Source organism: Cetorhinus maximus, chromosome 10, assembly GCF_964194155.1.
Source record: "Cetorhinus maximus chromosome 10, sCetMax3.hap1.1, whole genome shotgun sequence".
Classification (NCBI taxonomy): Eukaryota; Metazoa; Chordata; class Chondrichthyes; order Lamniformes; family Cetorhinidae; genus Cetorhinus; species Cetorhinus maximus.
The window spans coordinates 100,066,296-100,088,398 of record NC_135888.1 but is presented as its reverse complement, the minus strand read 5'-3'; the positions used below and the strand labels follow the sequence as shown (position 1 = coordinate 100,088,398).

The window sequence follows — 22,103 nt, the reverse complement described above, 5'->3', positions numbered from 1 at the left end:
TTATCATTTACAAAACCTTCCCAACAACCAAGGTCAAACTGACTAGCTTGTTGTTGCTGGGGTTATCCTTACATATTTGATTGAACAAAAGTTTAACATTTTCAATTCTCCAGTCTTCTAAAATCACCCCTGTATCTAAGGAAGATCAAGGTCAATGCCTCCAGGAATGTCCATCTGTACTTCCTTCATTAACTTCAGATGCACTCGATCCAGTATTGGGAACTTATCCATTGTACTTATCCAAGAACAACCAACCTTTCCAATATGTCATCTTTATCAGTTTTAATCTCTTCCAGTGACTCAACTACCGTGCTTTTCACTATGACTTTGATAGCATCTTCTTCTTTATTAAAGATAGGTGCAAAGTACTCATTTAGCTCCTCAGCCATACACTCTGCCTCCATGCGTAAATCCATTTTTTAGTTCCTAATCGAACCCACTCCTCCTCTTATCATCTTTTTACTATTTATATTCCTATGGAAAAGCTTTTGCATTCCCTTTTATGTTAGCTGCCAGTGTCTTCTCACACTGTCTCTTTGCTTCTCTTATTTCCTTTTTCCTCTTCCCCTCTGAACTTTCCAAATTCAGCCTGGTACCCGCTTGTATTAGCAACTTGACATTTGTCATACATACCCTTTTTCTGCTTAATTTCACTCTTTTTTTTAGTCAACCAGTGAGCTATTGTTTTGTTTGTCCTACCTTTCCCCTTCATGGGAATGTACCTGAACTGTATCCAAACTCTTTCTTATTTACAGGCAGTCCATGATTCCATTAAAATTTTGCTGGTCAATCTTTGATTCCAATTTATCTTGGCTAGATTCGTTCTCACGCTATTGAAATTGGCCCTTCCCCAATTAATTATTTTTACTCTGGATTGTTCCTTGCCATAGCGTTCCATAGCTAACCTAAATCTTATGATACTGTGTGTCCCTTAAATGCTCCCCTACTGACACTTGACCCACCACATTCTCCATAACCTGATCGAGCAATGCCTCTTTTGTGTTGGACCGGAAACATACTGATCTAGAAATTTCTCCTAAACACACTACAGAAACGCTTCCCCCTTTCTGCCCATTACACCATTACTATTCCAGTCTGTATTAGGACAATTACAGTCCACCATTATAACTACTCTGTAGTTTTTTGCGTTTCTCTGTAATTTCATTGCAAATTTGTTCCTCTATATCCTCATACGTTTCCTACCAGTTGGTGACGTATTGAATACATGCAATAGTGTAATGGTATCTCTATTGTTTCTGAGGACTAACCAAATAGATTCTGTGCTTGACCCTTCTACAACATCCTCTCTCTCCAATACTAATATTCTCCTTGATCAATACTGCCTTCCCTCATCCTTTCTTTCCTTCCCCATCTTTCTTGAATAACTTGTACCCAGACCTGTCCTTTATAGAACCAGGTCTCCATGATCACCATGACATCATATTCCCACATGGCTATCTGCAGCTCACTAACCTTATTTACCGCACTCTGCATTCACATACAAACATATAAACGTTATTATTCTTTCACGGGATGTGGATGCAGGTGGTTAGGCCAGCATTTATTGCCCATTCCTATTTGCCCTTGAGGTAGTGGTGGTGAGCCACCTTCTTGAACCACTGCAGTCCATATGGTGTAGGTACACCCATGGTTCTGTTATGAAGGGAGTTCCAGGATTTTGAGCCAGCAACAGCAAAGGAACAGCGACATAGTTCCAAGGCAGAGATGGTGGCATCATGGTTATGTCACTGGGCTAGTAATCTAGACGCCCAGGCTAATTCTCTGGAGACATGGGTTCAAATCTCACCACAGCAACTGGCGGAATTTGAATTCAATTAATAAAATCTGCAAATGAAAGCTAGTCTCAGAATTAGTAACCAAGAAACCATTGTCAATTGTCGTTAAAAAGCCATCTGGTTCACTAAAGGGCTAATGACCTTTAGGGAAGGAAATCTGCCATCCTTACCTGGTCTCGCCTATGTGTGACTCCAGACCGGCAGAAATATATTTGACTCTTAACTGCCCTTTGAAATGGCCTAGCAAGCCACTTAGTTCAAGAGCAATTAAGGATAGGCAATAAAACGCTGGGCTTTCCAGCAATGCCCAGATTCCAGAAAAAAGGAATAAAAAATAAGGTCAGGATGGTGTGGGCTTTGAGGGTAACTTGCATGTGGTGGTGCTGCCCATCTCCTTCTAGGTGTTTGAGGTTGTGGGTTTGGAAGGTGCAGCTGAAGGAGCCTTGGTGAGTTCCTGCAGTGCATCTTGTAGATGGTACACACTCCTGCCACTGTGCATCAGTGATGGAGGGAGTGAATGTTTGTGGATGGGGTGCCAATCAAACAGGCTGCTTTGTCTTGGATGGTGTCAAGCTTCTTGAGTGTTGTTGGAACTGCATTCATCCCAGGCAAGTTGAGAGTATTCCACCACACTCCTGACTCATCTTCTTTCTACCTATGTCATTGGTACCAACATTGACCACAACTGTTGGGTGTTCACCCTCCCCACTCAGAGGGCAGAATTTCATCAGTGGCATGCCGCTCCCGATAGTGGAACTGGAAGAGGATGCCACCTTCACTTTCCTTTTGAGAGCCAGCGCCCACAGGATGCATATGGCAGCTGGCACGTGAAACATGTGCAAATACATGGTGGGGGTAGGTGTCCAGTGGAGGATCCGGACATCATGTGACAGTTCAGCAGGTCCTGGTGGGCTATAAAAGAGCCAGCTGGTTAAACACAGAGGCTCTGCATCAAGGCCAAAGATGCCATGTTCACTTCCAATCGCTCTGCAGTTTGATCAATTTGTTTTTGCAACCCTTCAGGACCCTCAGGCTCCCCTCAAATTTCACCCCCTATAACCCCCCCTTCAACACATCCAAGCATTCTATTTGCGATGTCAGAGCAAGGACACAGACTGGCCCCATGGTTCAGTGATGCCTCCCTGCAGATTCTCTTCCAGGCCGGCAGGGAACTGCAGGAGGTGCTCTTCCCGAGTGATGGAAACAGGAGACCCTCTTGTCTAACCAAGACAGCCTGACAGAAATCACTGAGGAGGTTAGCAATTGTGGGGTCCACTGAACATCATAGGTGCAGTGCCAGAAAAGGGTCTATGGCCTCCAATGATCTGTCCGGGCAAGTGGCATGGTGGCATGGGATTCTCTCTCATTTGGGCATCAGGCTATGTTATTTGTGAGAGTGTGCAGTGGTGCATGAATGCATGATCAGCCTCAGGACTGCATGGCACTGGAGGCTAAAACTTGCGACAGTTTGGCTCGTGCGAGTGATTGGATACAAACTAATAATTGTCGGACCAGTATGCACGATGGGGATGCATTCAGACAAGGGAGTCACTTGGCATTTCTTCTGCAGGACAAGCAGGCCCGTAATCAAAAGGGAAAAAGGTAAATGGGCAGAGGGGTGCCTGATCTCCAAGTTCTCACCCTTACAGAGAATAGTCTGCTCAATGATGGCTCACTGGTGGAAGTGGAGGCTTTGTTGCAACACTCTTCCACTGCACTGTGGGGATGCCTCACTGGTGTTATCAACCAGATCCAGAGGGGGTAGCCTTTGTCATCCAGATCTAGCTGTTAATCTAGGAAGGGGCCTTGTTGCGAGTTCCACAAGATATATGAGTCATGATGGCCCCCTGGAAAATGAGCACAGACCAGCATGATTCTTCATTTGCGGTTGCAAACAACTTAGATGTTTAGAGTGGAATCCCTTGCAGTTCACATATGCTGCTGTTCCCAAGGAGCTCTAACGGCATCATAAGTGTAGTCAATTACCCCAGCATTCTAGGGAAATGAGTGTTGCCCGCGAAGCCCGTTGCCCTGGCCACCTGACTATCATCTATGATGAACTAGATGAACTCAGTGGTATGAAGGAAGAGGGCATTGGTGACCTCTTTGATGCATCTGTGAAATGTCACACATCGCCTGTGCAGCCCTGGAAGCAGAAAAAATGAGCGCTGCAGTCACTTTGAGGGCTTAAGCATGGTGTGGGGTGGCTCTAGAGACAAAGGAGGAATCTCAATAGGGATGGGAGTAGGCTTGGGGGAGACATAATGTGCACATGTCCACGATCACAGGGTACAGGGTGATGGAGGGAGGTTCAATGGTTACAGAGGAAAAGCGCACAATGATGGTGGGTCAAGGGTGATGGGGACGAAGTCGAAGATGACAGGGAGGGCTTGCTACCAAATGCACGTGCCTACAGTTCATGCTGTAGGATCAGGCAGATTTTGGTGACCACTTCTCGGACATCCTTAGGCACCTCTGATATTTACTCCTGGGCATCTGGAGGTAGTTTGTCCGGGACCTGAAGACATGCTGCCGTGCCAATGACCTTCTTCTCCTGTGCCTTCCGTTTGGCTGCCTTCTGACCACCCTCTCCCTCTGGTGCTGGCCTTGCAGCCTCAACTGCTGAATGGCAAGAGCCCTCCTTTGTTGCATCCTCACCACCTGCTCCCAAGGTTGTAGGAAGATTGGATGGATAAGACCCATCGATATTCTGCCAACTGAACTGTGTGAGAAAGACAAACAGTGCTATGAGAACCTGTGTGTCTATAGGCTTCGTCCATTCAGCTGCTGAGCAGTGAGATTTTCTACTCCTCTGATTGTCCTCACCCAAACCTCCACCCACCTCACACTGGCCTCTTCCTATTTAGATCAGCACTCCTGGCAGCTACAGCTGAGATTTTGAAAATGGCCAGCTACAATGTGCAAGTGACCCTCACTTTGCAACCTGTGACCCTCAGCCCTCCCCGTCATCTTCGACTTTGTCCCTATTGTCCTTCACCCTCCCACCATCACTGTGCGCTTTTCCTCTGTAACCATTGAATCTCCCTCCATCACCCTGTACCCTGTGATTGTGGATACATGCACGTTAGGTCTCCCCCAAGCCTACTCCCGTCCCTATTGAGATTCCTCCTCTGTTTCTACAGCCACTCCACATCATGCTTAGAGTTTCCATTAGATCTTGTGACCTGCCCTACAACATCTTGAATATCCCTACCTCAGACTGAACCTGCCTCCTATGAAATCAAAATCCCCCTGCAACTGTGGACATTCCCTCTGACAGCCAGTATTCTGATTTTGACCCATAGAAACCACATGTGGACAGTATCAACCCTGCCCTTTAGGCCCCTCATTTTGTTTATCTACACTGACTGCACCCACACCCCACTCCTACCATACCCAAGATGCTGGGCCCTTCCCACTCCACACTTCCATGTCCCGACACCACCCTCTTCTTCTCCTATGCCTTCAGGCTGCCTCCTGACCACCCTCCCCCTCTGGCGCTGCCTGCTGATGGCCTTGCAACATCCCAAGAGACCTAAGACACAGCAGCATACTTACCAATCATCAGGATCTAGAAACCATTGCACAAGTTATTGTCTGACTGTTCTATACTGATACCAGGGGAGTGATCTGTGTTTCTGTGGAACTAAAGTCAATGACTTGCTTCTTAGGTAGAGTATGCTGCAGATTCCAATGTAATTGCCAACGATGCTCACAACCCAATGAATATGTCAAAAGAAAAATCAGTTTCTAGCTTCTTTCCACAGGCTTGGGCATATACTGCCATTCCTTCATCATAACTCATCAAAGCTCTCAAATTCCCTACCTGGCACTATTGTAGGGGCTCCACTGAATTGCAGTGGTTCAAGAAGGTCCACCACAATCTTCTCAGAGCAACTAGGTGTGGGCAATAAATGAAGCCTTGTCAGCACCACCCACATCCCAAGAGCAATTGAAAACAATATCTCAGTATCACTATAACTGATGGTGCTATACTATAAATGGTACAATGCCTCCAGCATCATGAGTTCACAGGGTCTTTATCCCAGTTGTACAGTAACAAACACAATGTTTATCTCTGCCTATATTGGAAGGGTATTTTTCCAATTGCACATTCCATCATAAAGTGCCTGCTAGGTGTGCAAAAACCCAAAACTATACACATGAAACCAAAAATTTCTTGATAAACGCTGCCGGTCAATGTGGTTCCATGTCAAGAATGTGCCAGCAGAAAATTTTCCGTAGTTACTTCTGACCAATCTTAGTTCAGCATTGGATGGCAGTTTTAGACTATGGTAGCAGCCTGATCAGTCTGCACTCATACCTGTAGAAGACATATTAGCAAAGCTACTGGTCAGGAAAAGAACAGGTAGTTGCTTTTATTTCAAACTTTAAAACATTTTCTTTCCTACCTTGGGTAGGCTGATTGGGGTCCTTGGTCTTGTGCGCGCTGTCTTTATTGCAGCTCGTTGATCAAGAGGAAGTAAATGGTATTTCATGGCTTCAATTAGGAAATCTTTGCATGTATTATTATTCTTTATCAAAGCCTCTTCTTCTACAGTCTGCATGCAGCAGGGATACAGGCGTGTGAGTCACATCAGCAACAGACATCAACAAATATGGCTTGACATTTAACAATTACAACTTCTACCTCATTAAAAAGGATTGCACTGTGCCAGATATAGGGGAAAAAAAATGATCTGTAGCATGGCACACCACTAACGCTAAATGGTTCTCCAAGACTGTAAGAGGAAAACAATTTTGTGCAAAAACAGCATAAGATTATGTCTTGCATGCACTTGGGATCAAATCAAATTTGCTAAAATGTGAAAACAGGAGTTTGATATTTTGAAGTTGACTCCAAAATAAAATAAATTAATGCTGATTCCAGGCTGGTTAGCTCTTATCTGGTTGGCACTGACACAATGGGCTGAATGGTCTTCTTCTGTGCCGTTAATTTTCTGTGGCTGGAATTTTAATTGGCACAGTGGGCACACTGACAAATGGCCCAAAGCTGGGATCAACCCCGCCCCAGTCATTTGTGCGACCCCCCAGCCGCATCTTTCCACTGTCCAGGAACAAATTATTTTCCAATGGGCCTCCCTTCTTTTAAAGGATGGGCACCTGCCCCCAAAAGCCACCAGCTAATCAGAGGGCTAGCGGCTCAGCAGCCACCAGGAGTGGAGGCCACTGCTGGGGCTGCTCCTTGACAACCAGAACACCATGGAAGCAAACTGCCCTCCTAACCTTTATGCGGGGTCTGAGGACACCAGGGCCAATCAGGGAGGCCACTGTCAAGGGGGTGAGGGTGTGTCACAGGAGTGTCCACTGCTGCCAGGGTCCTTCCAAGCGCAACAGTGCCCGAATAGGAGGACCCCACCCCTTCCACTGTCCCTCATCAGAGGAGGCTGTCAGAGTTCATCAGGCAGTCTCTCCACGCAGCAAAGAGCCCAGCCGGCACAGGTAAAATGCCTATGGCAATAGGAAGAGATCCTTGGTTGGCCACTTAAGCAGCTTTACTGGCCTCTGGGTTAGAGGGCTATCCACCAGCTTCCCCACTGCTGATAAAATGCCACAGCAGCGGTGGGCAACAGGCGCTCCACCACCATCTTCCCTCACCATTATGCGAGACTCCTTTGTGCCCCATCCCCTTGGTAAAATCCAGCCCCATGTTTCTTTCATAGGTTATCTTAAATTACAAAAGATATCTCTGTTTGCTGTCAAATTGTTTTACAAGTTTTTTTACAAATAGATTTTCAGGAAAATGATTCTGTGCGCATTGCAAAAGAAAGTCGTCAAGTATTTCACACTTAATGGAATTTTGCTCCTAAATTGGTTACACTTCTTTTTCTGTTCAATTGCGTCAATATGATTTTTTTTCAAACCTGGCAAAACATATTCCCGATTACAAAAGTCATCTTGATGGGCTCTGTCAAACACTAGGTCCCTACTCTACAAGTGAGCACTGCTGCTAACCTGTACAAGATAGTCCCGTGGAAGCAGAGGAAGACGAACGTTTTCCATTAGTTTTGCCATGTGGTCCAGGCGAGCTTCTTTGTCATACTTTATCCAAGAGATAACGGCTTCAAATACCTGCCGGTGAGAAAGAAGCAAGTGGAAATCTCAATAAACTGAAGTGAGCATTTATTTTAGTAATCTAATTAAAAAGCTATGTCCCAACCTCTCTTCTTGCTGAAATCTTGTACTTGTGGCCTCTAGTCTAAATCAAAGTTAAATAGCCTTTTTCTTTCACTTGCACTTTGCCTAGTGATGTCCTAGCAGTTACACTAGCCCTGTGCCCACCAGTGAACTCTTGCTGGCTCAAAGGGGATCAGAAGGGAACAGGAGCAGTAAGTATTTGGGAGTTTGGGGGAGCATCAGTATATGTACCCATCCCCACAATTCCCTACTCCGAATAGGCCAAAAACACTGACCAAGGTTTGTTGATATGAGCAAGGGCGGATGCCCCGCCAAAGGTAAAAATGCTACCATCATAAGCCCTTCAAAAATGAAAAAATAAATTTTGAGACCATGATTTTCAAGAATCCAGGCAGCGAACCCAATGTTGCCCCAAGAACAAGCCCCATTTCTGCAGTTGATCGTAAGGTGTGATGGCAAGACTAGGTGTACTTCCCTCAATGTCAAACAGTTCCTCATTGAAGTGTTACTGGTAGTCTTCCATCTCATGAGACAATGACTTGCACCTTGGTAGTCAACCGTGTTAAACATTGCCTTGTGTAGCTCAGCAGTACCACTCTGGCCTGGCAGTCTCTGCCGTACTTACTGCAGATGAAGGCAATTGGCTGAGAAGGTTCAGGATTCGCTGGCCTATATTTTCTCTAGGCCCTCTTAGTTCTCACAACTAAGCTTTCTGCTTCTCCTCACCTCTTCTGACGCCCCTTCTGAACAGTCAGTCCCAAGAGGTCCCAGCCATCGGTAACTGTCTCCCAGTTGTATGTGTCAATATCTGCTATCTTCGTATCTTGCTTGCAGGTGTCCTTATGGTAGAGGTACAAATGTCCAGCAGGCCATGACCAAGTAACCAGTTGACTGCACAGAAGGTCTGTGGGTACACAACTGCCATGTCACCCATCCGACGAACGGGCTGAGCCATCACAAATGTCATTGTATGCCAACTGAAGTCCTCAAGCATGCTAATTCCGAGTTAGTGAGATCAATAAAGGCAATATTTGATGGTCTTCTTTGCTCACAGCATTTCTTTCCAGCTCACAGACAAATAAATTCTTGACGATAGTGGATCTTTTACTTCTGAAATCACAATGGAATTTGGGATACATCTGTATGCCGACAAGGGAAACAGGGGCAAATACGTTTCCCACAATCCACAGCAAGGAGGTGTCTCGACAGTTGTTGCAATTACTACGGTCACCCTTGTTCTTGCACAAGGTCATAACTTGATATCATGTATATTCTAAGGCACTGACCCCACCTTTCCCGCAGAGACAGAAGTTTGTGCAGATGCTGCAGGAGTGCCAGTTTTCCCTGCTTAATGATTTATACCGTCATCAGCTGAAGCTTTGCCAATGGCAAACGAGTCAACAGCTTTGCTAAGCTCTTCCAATGTGGGTTTGGTATCTAGCTCTTCCAAGACACACAGGCTCCCTATGGTGTCTAGAGCTTCCTCGGTCAGTGTTTTCTCTGGAGTACAACTCAAAGTAGTGTTCCACCCATCTCTCCATCTGCTTATTGCAGTCAGTGATGACCTCCCTTGCCTTTGTTTTCAATGGAGCTGTTTTCTTTACAGATGGACCTACGGGCGAGTGTTTCCCCTGAGGGAGAGTCATATTTCTGTAGATAGTAAGATTTGACTGGCAAGACCAAGTGTACCATTCTCAATGTCAAACTGGGTCATGATGGAGACTAGCAAGTGTAAACTCCCAACTTTGGGAAACCAACTTATTTTCTCCCCAGCATTAAGGTGAAAGATTCCAATCACGAGACAGTTTGTTTAGATGTATGAACCTCTTTTCCTAACCTAGACCCTCAAGTCCTAAAATCATCCCACTCAATCTTCCCTATCCAATGAATCCATATTCCTTTTGAGGTAGGATGACCAAAGCTAAGCATCATATTTACCAAGGATCTATTGCATGTTGGTAAAAATTTGTTCTGACAATGGCCCAATGCCTTCCAGATGCACCCAACTACTTTGACTTATGAATATTTGCCTTACATTGACCAGATGTTTTTAGAGTTGTGACAAATTCTGCACTTTGCAAAGACTTGTGTTTGTGAGATGTCTCTTTAAATCCAAAGTGAAGCTAGAGAGAATTCTGCAAAGGTGTGTAATTGGATTTCCTGGGTATAGCATCACTTTCGAGAAGTTAAATTGTGGTTGAGATTGCTATGGAGATGGGAGTTAGCTAACCAAAAAGAGAAGCAGAAGCTTTTGGGATATCAAGTTAAAGCTTGTGCTGCAACACTCACAGATGCAGAATGCCTGTTAGGGTCAGAAGCAGGAGAACTCCAGGGACTGAACTATACAATTCCCCACCTCACCCTCAGCTAAAGATTTTGGGGGGGGGGGGAGACACCATGTGTCTGTTAACGTTTGCTTAATTTTATGTTGATTTGGGGCTTGACTGTTAGAGAAAGTTTTAAAAAGTGAAATCTTGTCCATCAATTCCTTTCATCTGCGTTGTTTGGGGATTCCTTTCTTTTCAGGTTACTAGTCTCTTCGAGGTTTTGTGGTAGTAACAATGGCGAAACTATCAGCATTTACTGTCAATACTTCTCTGAAATTGACAGCAACTACTGGATTCCACATGTAGGCAGTTACATATATAACTCCAAAAGTTTCTGTCAGTGATCCTATGCTTCTCCACAGGGTGGGCTGCAAGTCCCCTGGAATGCAATCAATTAGAAATCTCCAAATTACTGAAAACTTCTACTTTAATGCTATTAGTCTCACTGTAAAAACCCTTGAAAACATTATGCTTGTTGAATGAGATGCAAATGATAAGTTTATAATTACTACTGAACAACCTCTCTGCCAGTGAATATCTAATTTTATATTTATGAAATGTTAAATATCTCTATTAGGATAAAAATTTCACATATTTTTAACATAAGTTTGTTAAAATTTACACTTCAGCTTCTACTTTAATCCCAGGTGTATGACTTTATCTTTTATTTCACTTTCTGTAAAATCATATTTAAAAAAAGTGAAGAATAATCAGTGCTTTTAACTTTCTGGTTTGCGATCTGGGAGAATTCTTCAATGTGATTGGCTGCTTACCCTCTTGATGGGGTCAAAGTTGCTGGATGCTTGGAGATCGCTTTGACTTGGCGCCAGATTTACATGAATGCCGAGAAAGATGAAATCCACATCAGAGATCGCAAGGTCTTTGTGGGCAGCTTTCTTTGCAGTCAGCAGTGAGCACCACCCCTTTACCACAGAGCACTAAAATCCATCCATTAAACTTACTTAATATGATATATATATTAGTTTATAACTATGCACATTAAAATCTACCATATTCCCTGTGGTTTCTGTTACATGTTACTTCTCTAACCATCTGGACAACAACTTGCATTTATTAAGCACAGTTAACATGGTAATACATCCCAAAATGTTTTGTGGGAGCATTAGCAAGCAAAATTTGACAATTGTTCCATAGCCTTGAGTTTATCCTTATTAGCTTCACAGGAGGGAATGCATCAAAAAACTTTTGAAAATATAAGTGAACTATAACTACTACAATATCCTTTATCCATTGCTTAAATTACCCCTCAAAAATTCCAGTAAATTAACAAGTTAAAACTATACTAGTATTGCATTGAGTAGTAGGGCATCAAGTCAAGCGAGCAATTCTTACACAAACTTCCCAATATCAGCTTTAAAATGTTTTGCCTAATTTACACCATCAGTTAGTTTGGTGTTTGTACAAGGGTTTGAAGAGATCAGGATTGTATCAGTACGCAGAAAGTAAACTATTGCTTGAACATGAATAGAAAGTAATGAGAACTGGCTTAAAGTGTACAACTGTCGTAGTACTGGAAAATGAACAAGCTAAATCCCTTTCATATATTAGTATTTATAATAGTTAAATTGGATGGGGAAAATTATGGAACTGTTTAAACAAAAGTACTTATTATACTGCAGAACAAGTATATAATGAACATTTTAAAATGTTAAATATATGCTGTTCTAGTACAAAGATACTACAGCAACCATTTTCAAAAATAGGTTTAGTAACTTTTACTAAAACTGTAAACCCATTAAGTGAAACATTATTTAGATATAGTCCAGTGGCACTTTATGATGGTGAAAAAATAGAATTATCATCTGTAGATGCCAATTTCTATTTGTCAAGAAAACAAGAAATTGTAATATTTTTCTTCTGGTAATAACCCTGGCGTATTTTCTTATGTGTTGAAAGTCAGGTTGTAATTCGATTAAGAGCCAGAGTGACGGCAAGTGTCTAAAGTCAACAACAAGTGGTTTTGACATGTTACTGAACCAAGAGGAACTTCAGAGTTTTATATAAAGCAGTAACAGGAATAGTTTGAATTGAGTTGTTTTAGTTCAAAGGGGGATATATGCAGGTTGTGAAAAGGTGCAAGGAAGTGAGGTAAAGATAGGGTAAGTTTGTTTTTACAAGTCTAAGAGCTAAAGTAAAGGAGGATTTAATCAATGCTGGGAAAAAAGGATTCCTGAAGAGATTGGTTGAAACAATAGAGAGATCAAAGGGAAGGAATGCATTTATAGAAATACTGAAGCCTATGTGACAGGCTGGTCAGATCTCCCAGAAGGCAGCAGGATAGCTGGGCAGAACTCCAAGACGACAGTGTGGGCAAGGCCAGACCAGAAGTCCCAGTTGCTGTCAGCCTCAGAGGGCACCCCAAGGGTAAAAGGCACAGTGTGGTAAAAATCACTGGAATTCTATAGATTTTAAAATCTAAGGATAGTTGCTGAACAGAAAAGGGAAAGGTTAGCTCTGAGGATAGTTAAGTTAAGATTTGTGGAACTGTTTTAAAGTGCTGCTTACTGTGTGAAGCCATTCTTGTGTTTAAATGTAACCTTGTTTTATTTTTTTCTTTATTCTTTTAATAAACGTTTACTTTACTATAAAATCATCACAAGTAGTCAGGGAAATCATTTCCTGATTTCAGGACCGCTCCCCATACTATACAAATTGCAAAAACCGTTTTGGCAGCTGTTTAAAATTTCCCTCTGGGATTTGAGCAGCTCGGCATTTACCATCTGCTGTGCCATAACATATTGTACAGCTACAGTGCGTTAAATCTGGCTACCCAAAAACCAGTGGCGTCCAAAAACCAGACATCTTTTCCAATGCTCCAGCGTACCTTGAACCCACCTGACCCAGCGCATATGTGGCAGAACTCCCCCCGGAAGAACAAAAGACTCTTGAAGAATCCAAAGGGGTAGAATACTTAGCTATATTTGTACTTGGAATCAGGACATATGCCTATTCTTGCTATAGTACAGGATACCTGTATCATGCTTTGATGCCATTAAGGCCACCCAAGCAGAAACCCAAAAGCTTAAATTCAAACATTACACTTGATTCCCAAAAGACTTTAAGTTCCATGGGTACTAGTTGCCTTCTTGCAGTTGGCCCGAGTCAGTTCAAAGAGAGGTATTAAAGAGTATTGTACAATCTTGCACTAATAAAAAACAAATAGTTTTCTGCTACAACTACAGGGTATTTTTAACATAATTTCAGTTTAATCTTTTCACATTTTAAACAGGGTGCACTGATGCAGGGAAGTGGGGAAAGGCATGAAGTTATTAAGTCCAATGCATGAGAAGTAAATTAATATCAGCAGTGACGTGGCCATTAACTTACATTGCTGAAATAAGGCATTCCAATTTGAATTAAAGCGTTCTGATATTTTTCCCCTAAAAAGCAGCAAGTTCTGAAATCCGGCAATAACTCGGTCCTGAGGTTGCCAGATTTGAGGTACTCAAGGATTCATCTATAATTCTGAAGTAATCCAGAATATTGTATGGGTGACAGATGTCATATTCTATTTCCTTTAATTAACATATCAGCGAAATATTCTTTTAAGATTGTAATTGGGGCAGTTAAGTGTTGGTAAGTTTTTTATTTGAGGATCATATTAAAGATAAAGGCAGTCTGGTTTTAAAACTTGAACGAAGGAGGCATCTGCCCTGTGGCATGTGGATTCTGTTTCCTCGTCCTTGAACTTGACACGCTATATATGCGAGACACAACAGCCCCAAAGCTACATTTAACTACGTAAACTAAATGAAGTTATGCACCAAAAGTCAAAATAAATCACACTGCTCACTTTTTCTTAGTTAATCATAAAACTTTACTGTTGGTAACAGATGCTAAAACACTGGCTATGACCTTCCAGTGGACTTATTTCTTGAACTAAGCAAAGATTAAAGAGGCTCCTGTGCAGAAGTACACACAAATAATATTCACCAAAACAAAGTTACAATACCTTTCCTACCTTATTACAATGTATACCTCATATCGTGAAAAACATCAGCTTTGTTAAGATCACTCATCAAATTTTCTTAGAAAGAAAAATGGGGCTTGAATTTGCAAAGGATTCTTAAAATGACTATTTTAATGTAAAATAGAAGTAAATGCTAATTTTAAAAGAACTACCTTTTTGAAGGGTGTCTGGAGTGACATAAAATAAAATAAAATTCATCAAGTGATCAACTAGGGCTGCTGTCAGACACCTTCCAGCAGCCAGATGTAGGGCAGCATTGACAGAAGTAAGTCACTGGCTAGGTCTGTGAGCCAGGGACAACAGTATAGAAGCTGAAATGGTGGAAGAAAATGAGCAGTAATGGTGATCGGAATATCTCACAAAGTTGGATTATACCTAACATCAGTATGGAAGTTGTTTGGAAGGTTTTAGTCAGGTTTTAATAATTAAATATTGCACCAGTGTTGCTGGAAAAAAAATTTGATAATTCTTTGAGATGCTGGTCAGCTAAACTCAGGCAATGTTTCTCAAACACTTCTATCCTTACAATACAGTCTGTTATAAACAATGCCATGAAACGCAGAAGGGTGAGAAACATATTTTCCATTTTGAGCTAACTGAAATAACAGGATTGATGGAAGTTAGTTTAGTGTAGTTATAATACAGAATCAAAGTATCTAAATGTATTTTTTGTATCAAGTTTAACTTCACAATCCCTTTTGATTTTTATCACTTGTGACTGTACCAACTGAATTTGTAAGAATATTTTACCTAGCCCACCTTGTAAATACTGATGATTGCTATCCACTTATGTTGCACCCACTTGGTATAGATTTTTAAGTATTGCCTACTTTGTAATCCTCTGTATTAGCTTGATATAGCTTGGTTTAAAGTTACAAATAGCTTTGCAATATGTTTTTGAAAGTAAAATAGCCATTCCAAACGCTACAGCCACAGTAAAATATATCACCCAGCAGGTTGGCCTCCAAAAAGCAGACAGTCACAGAATCACACAGTGCAGAAGAGGCCCTTCGGCCCATCGAGTCTGCACTGACACGTGAGAAACACCTAACCTACCCACCTAATCCCATTTACCAGCTCTTGGCCCATAGCCTTGAATGTTATGACGTGCCAAGTGCTCATCCAGGTACTTTTTAAAGGATGTGAGGCAACCTGCCTCCACCACCCTCCCAGATAGCACATTCCAGATCGTCACCACCCTCTAGGTAAAAAAGTTTTTCCTCACAACCCCCCTAAACCTCCTGCCCCTCACCTTGAACTTGTGTCCCCTCGTGACTGACCCTTCAACTAAGGGGAACAGCTGCTCCCTATCCACCCTGTCCATGCCCCTCATAATCTTGTACACCTCGATCAGGTCGCCCCTCAGCCTTCTCTGCTCCAACGAAAACAACCCAAGTCTATCCAACCTCTCTTCATAACTTAAATGTTTCATCCCAGGCAACATCCTGGTGAATCTCCTCTGCACCCCCTCCAGTGCAATCACATCCTTCCTATAATGTGGCGACCAGAACTGCACACAATACTCCAGCTGTGGCCTCACCAAGGTTCTATACAACTCCAACATGACCTCCCTACTTTTGTAATCTATGCCTCGATTGAAAAAGGCAAGTGTCCCATATGCCTTTTTCACCACCTCACTAACATGCCCTTCCGCCTTCAGAGATCTATGGACATACACGCCAAGGTCCCTTTGTTCCTCAGAACTTCCTAGTGCCATGCCGCTCATTGAATGCGTCCTTGTCAAAATATTCCTTCCAAAGTGTACCACCTCACACTTTTCAGGGTTAAATTCCCTCTGCCACTTATCTGCCCATTTGACCATCCCGTCTATATCTTCCTGTAGCCCAAGACACTCAACCTCCCTGTTAACCACCCGGCCAATCTTTGTGTCATCCGCAAATTTACTAATCCTACCCCCACATCGTCGTTTATATAAACGACATAGATGACTAATAATAACCCAACACTGGCTTCCAGTCACTAAAGCATCCTTTTGTCGTCACCCTCTGTCTCCTACAACTAAGCCAATTTTGAATCCACCTTATCAAATTACCCTGTATCCCATGTGCATTTGCCTTCTTTATAAGTCTCCCATGTGGGACCTTGTCAAAGGCTTTGCTGAAATCCATATAAACTACATCAACTGCACTACCTTCATCTACACACTTGGTCACCTCCTCAAAAAATTCAATCAAATTTGGTAGGTATGACCTCCCTCTGACAAAGCCATGCTGACTATCCCTGATCAAACCTTGCCTCTCCAAGTGGAGATAAATTCTCTCCTTCAGAATTTTCGCAATAGTTTCCCTACCATTGATGTGAGACTCACTGGCCTGTAGTTCCCTGGCTTATCTCTACAACCTTTCTTAAATAGCGGAACCACATTAGTTGTTCTCCAGTCCTCTGGCACCTCCCCCGTGCCAGAGGTGAATTAAAAGTTTGGGTCAGAACCCCTGCAATCTCCTCCCTTGCCTCCCTCAGCAGTCTGGGACACAGATCATCCAGCCCACTTTTAAGCCTGCCAACACCTCCACTACCTTGTCACTCCCTATATCGATTTGCTCAAGAACCTCGCAGTCTCTTTCCCCGAGTTCGATACCTTCATCCTCATTCTCTTGGGTGAAGACGGATGTGAAGTATTCGTTCAAAACTCTAGCGATGTCCTCTGGCTCCACCCATAGATTGCCCTCTTGGTCCCTAATGGGCTCTACTCTTTCTCTGGTTATCCTCTTCCCATTGATATACTTATAGAATATCTTGGGATTTTCCCTACTTTTACCAGCCAGAGCTTTCTCATATCCCCTCTTTGCTCTCCTAATTGCTTCCTTAAGATCCACCCTGCACTTTCTGTACTCCACTAATGTCTCCACTGATTTGCTTCCCTTGTACCTGCTAAAAGCCTCTCTTTTCCTTCTCATCGTATCCTGAATATCTCTGGTCATGCATGGTTCTCTGGGCTTGTTACTCCTTCCTATCACCCTAGAGGTAACATGTTGAGCCTGTACCTTCCCCATTTCCTTTTTGAATGCCCCCCACTGCTCCTCTGTAGATTTCCCCACAAGTAGCTGTTCCCAGTCTACCTTGGCCAGATCCTGCCTTGTGTTACTAAAATTCACTCCCCCCAATCCAAAACATTTTTTTTGCAACTTGTCTATTTCTTTGTCCATAACAAGCTTAAATTGTACCATGTTGAGGTCGCTATCACTAAAATGCTCCCCCACCACCACCTCAGCCACCTGTCCGGCTTCATTCCCCAAAATTAGGTCCAGCACTGTGCCGTCCCTTGTTGGGCTCTCTACATATTGACCTAAAAAGTTCTCCTGTATACATTTCAAGAAATCCACTCCATCTGAGCCCATAAAACTATGTCTACCCCAACTGATGTTGGGAAAGTTGAAATCACCTAATATAATTACCCTATTGTTATTGTTTTTACACACCTCCACAAACTGTGTACATATTTGCTCCTCAATTTCCCACTATCTGGGGGTCTATAATAAACACCTAACAATGTGGCTGCCCCTTTTTTATTCCTAAACTCTACCCACAAAGCTTCATTTAAAAGCAACTGATCTAATCAACAACAACACACAGACAAAGTAAGAGAAGTGTCTGATTTAGTTAGGAATTCAGACAAAATGAGCTAATCATGCTTCCTATCCTGGAAGAATGGACATCAGGTGGTGACCTTGCACTGTACATGCCTCACCTAGCCAGTCAGAATCTAAGCATGCACTGCCTGGACCAGAGTTCAGGGATACTATTGGTAAGGCTGTGTTTGTGATTTGGAAAGGGTTAATAAAGCCTGCTTTTCAGTGGTAGTGTGCTCAGAAAGCAGAAAGAAGACAGAAGAAGAATTTCAGAAGAGACAGCACCCCAACCAACCAAGGGCTGGTATTCTGTGGTGAATCAGTCAAGTCCACAGCCTTGTCAAGTCACTTTTGTTGTACTTCACAGAATCACAGAGTGCAGAAGAGGCCCTTCGGCCCACCGAGTCTGCACCGACACATGAGAAACACCTGACCTACCTACCTAATCCCATTTACCAGCACTTGGCCCATTGCCTTGCTTTGATAACTTACTTGTTTTGATAACTTAATAAATTTGTGAACCTTGTCTAAACACACTCGTACCCAGTGGTTTCATTTTTGGTCAGACCCTGAGTCTTAAAATTAATGTTAAATTGGATTTCAGAATCCTACAACCTCCAAAAGAAAATTTATCCATATAAATCTTGGTCAACAGTCAGATACCTTGTAATGCAATTAAAATAGTGATAAGCAGCACAGTAATGTTATTGGCCACAAGACTATTTTGAATCTTGAAATGCTAAGGAGATCAAATCAGCTGGTTATGCATGAATATCCCCAGTAATGTAATTGCCATACATGTAGTTTTATGAATTTAGTACTATGGAAATTTATAACATTGCTGTTAATGAATATCACTAACCAAAATGCTTCCTTCATTAGTAACACTACAAAATTATATCCTTGATGCCCATTGTAAATATCTGAAATCCGAATGTTTTTAATGACCCAGATTTTGTGGTCTGCAGCAAAGCAATGCCATTCGGCGCCAATCTCAAATAAAGCTGTACACAAAGATTTAGCGATCTCACTTTTCTCAGCAGCAATTTAAATTTGCACCAAGTCAAGGGAATCTTCAAGCAGCAGCGATGTCAACAAGCAGAGTAAGCATACAATCACATTGAAGTATTCTCATGGACAGCAAACTGAGAAGTTAAATGCACTGTATCTCTGTACTTTTAATTGAGAATGTCAGATGGTGAGCTCAATGACCATGATGGAATTAAGATAGAAGCTAAAGATAAAAATCATTCTTTCCTTTAAAATGTGGAATTTTATTTTTACACATAATGGAGAAATTTGACATTCCACAAATATAAAACTAACTTTTCAAGACCAGTGAAGCAGTAATTTTAAAATTAGTATGCCATTAAAAACCCAATCAAAGTGCAACTTTTTCAAGAATTTTTACAGCAAGATGAACAGTGCAAGAATGAAAGTTCATAGTTCATTAGTTTCCCAATTGATTGTAGTCTGGGGGTGCCTCAACAGCATACCCTTTGGAGAATCAGACAACAACTTCTGGATTTCTGCATGCGGCAGACTCCCAAATTTGCTGTCATTTTCAGTGGATTATTAATGGTGAACATTGACGGTTGCGCCGTCATTACCACTGCAAAATCATGACCAACCTTTATAATTCATGGATTTTTTCACAATTTATATCTTCTATAACATATCCAGAAATCTATGAAATTAAGCACTTTCACAGCTAAAATTACTGACTAAATATTTAAAAAGTGATTAATCATCATAAAATTACATGGGGTGAGATTGGTTTATCACAAAATTCATTTTTGGCTATTCTAGCTAAACTAATCTTATAGGCTTTGAATTATTAATGAGTACACCCCATTCTGAATGAAAACAGACTATTTCCGCAGCATACGGCCTTACAGTTAAATATTACTTTGGTTCTATGTCCACTATGCTACATGCTTTTTTTGCGCCATGTAAATTGAGCTCATCCCAATTATGTAGCGCGTCCTTCATCGTAATCAGTTGGCGCTTAGCACTTAGCCCTTTTTAATCATTCTTTGGTAGCCAGGTAATAGTATTGATTGGCAGCAGCCTAGAGTACAAGATGATAGAAAAGAATTTGGATCAAATTTTACAGGTTTAGTGACTGGCGGCCCAGCAGAACTGTGATGTTTATTGTACAGTCTGGAGACAAGAAATTTTCAAACTGGATTTAACTGTTGTGAAGAGGTTTTTTTTTCTATTTTTGGGAATGTGGTGGTATTCTTTAAAGAAGGTTGTATATGTGTGTGTGTGTGTGTGTGTGTATATACGCGTGCGTATGTACATGCCTGTGCATGTCCATAGGTAATTAAACTGGGGGAAGGTTAGTAAAGACTGCTCTCATCTCTGAGAGATGAAAGGTAAAGGTACTAGATGCATGCATTGTTATGAGAGGCTATGGTGAAGTTGGAATTACAAGTAAATAAGCTGGGTTTTAAAATTTGCATTAGGTGATAGGTAAGGACATAACTTTTCAGCTGCTAAATTTCAAAGGGAGTTTAAGGGGCTTTTACAACTTACAAAGGTCTCATAAGTAAACAAGGGAAGGTTAAGTTTTATTTGACCCGGAAGTGGAGGCAATAGGAAGGCACAAAAGATTTCTATATTTTAGATAAGTTGAGCTCTAAAAGGTGCTTAGGACAATGGAATGTAGGATGAAAGGGGAAAAAAAGATATTTAAGGGAGATGTTTAGTCGAGGTGGCTGTGTGGAGCACATGTCCTGAGACCAGATCTGTGCTGAGAAAAGTTGAATTTGAAGCAGCTATCCAGTTACAAGCCAGAAAAGTCTGTTTTCAGATAGCAGTCTGTTTCTGAACTTCCTTCAGATTTTCACAGTAGAGTGGAAGAGACTGAGAAGTCATATACTTTATTAAGTAGCAGCAGCTTTTGCCTTGGATAATATTACTGGGTTTTTATGGCTAGAAATCTATAAGAGAGCTATTGCCAAGTAGTCTACTAGTGCATTCTGACCAAGTGGGTTTTTTGGGGGGGGAATATTTTGTAAGACTGTTTCAGCTGTGTAATTTTACTCGTGTGTTTAAGTTTTTTTTCTTCTTGTTAATAAATCTTTTAATTTTAAAATCCTAAAAGTGTTACTGGGATTCTATGCTTCTGGGATCAGTAGTTTTCCCCTTGCTTTCAAAATATAAAAAAAAGCTATGATCAATAAGAAAAGTTTCCCTCTGGGATTTGGATTGCTCAGCGAATAACATTAGGTATGATCGTAACACTGCACTCGTAAGTTCCATTAATAAAACCTCCTTTTCCCGAAGGAATTTAAGTGTTTCCTTTAATACTCCAGAGACAAAACCAGCTAAACCAGAGTTTAGACAAACCCAGTATTATAAATATATACATAAATATATTCTATTACGGTGTTGTGGAAAAGCCTCGAGGTGTTTCATGCTGGTCCAAGAGGAGTTTTGGAGTATGTATCAGAGATTTAAAAGGGGACATATGAATTTTTTACAACTATACATTAATTGCAATCTTTAACCTCTTAAAAACTTGATCATTTCCAAATTAGAGAATCAATTTCTCATTTTCCTTGACCTTTTTTTTGTGGACTTTCATGTTATTCAAGATAGTCATTGTTATGGTGGGACAATAGAATATTTTCACCTATTTCAGCATCAACTGTTATCACTGCCCAGGAAGGCTATTTGGGTATGTGAAAAGTAAAGTTCCATAAATCCTGCCTACCAATTTGCCTTTGACCCAAATCTCAGGAGATTAAGGAATACAAATTTCTCCAAGTCTCTCTTACTCTTCTGCAATAGGCTGTGGGAATCTTTCACATCTACCGGAGGGGTCCATACTGGGCCTCGGTTTAATGCATCATCCTAAAGGCAACGCCTTCAATTGTAAAGCATATTCCCTTGGTACTGGAGTGAAGTGTCAGCGAGATTACATATTCAGTTTCTGGAATGGGGTTTGAACCACAACCTTTTGATTCCAAAGTGAGATTGCTACCACTGTGACAAGGCAGACAACATCACTGCATTGCATCAGAATGACATTTTCTATCTCCCTAGCAGTTATCTTCTTGGTCTCTCAGTAAAAATGCCAATTACTGCCAAATTAAGGACACTTTCGTGCCTTAGCCATGCTAAACTTATTTCATGCAGGTCGTATAAAGCCAATGAGGCTTTATCCGTGCTAGATTTGAAATTCCCTTATTAAGTAACAGGTGTGATACAGCAATCGAAAAATTACTCA

The 22,103-nt window shown here is 41.7% G+C and overlaps 1 protein-coding gene across 9 annotated transcripts in view; it reads right to left on the bottom strand.

The window, feature by feature from the left end:
• LOC144685871 (kelch-like protein 3) overlaps positions 1–22,103 on the bottom strand; it is a 180,146-nt gene that overhangs the window by 49,825 nt on the left and 108,218 nt on the right. For all 9 annotated transcript variants that reach the window (XR_013577801.1, XM_078550866.1, XM_078550861.1 and 6 more), the window contains 2 exons: positions 7,773–7,889; positions 6,209–6,358 (listed from right to left, as the gene is read on the bottom strand). Coding sequence is in view for 8 of the 9 variants with exons in the window: in XM_078550866.1 (XP_078406992.1) it covers positions 6,209–6,358; positions 7,773–7,889 (267 nt within the window). In the remaining variant the exon portion in view is untranslated. The remainder of the gene's footprint in view (positions 1–6,208; positions 6,359–7,772; positions 7,890–22,103) is intronic.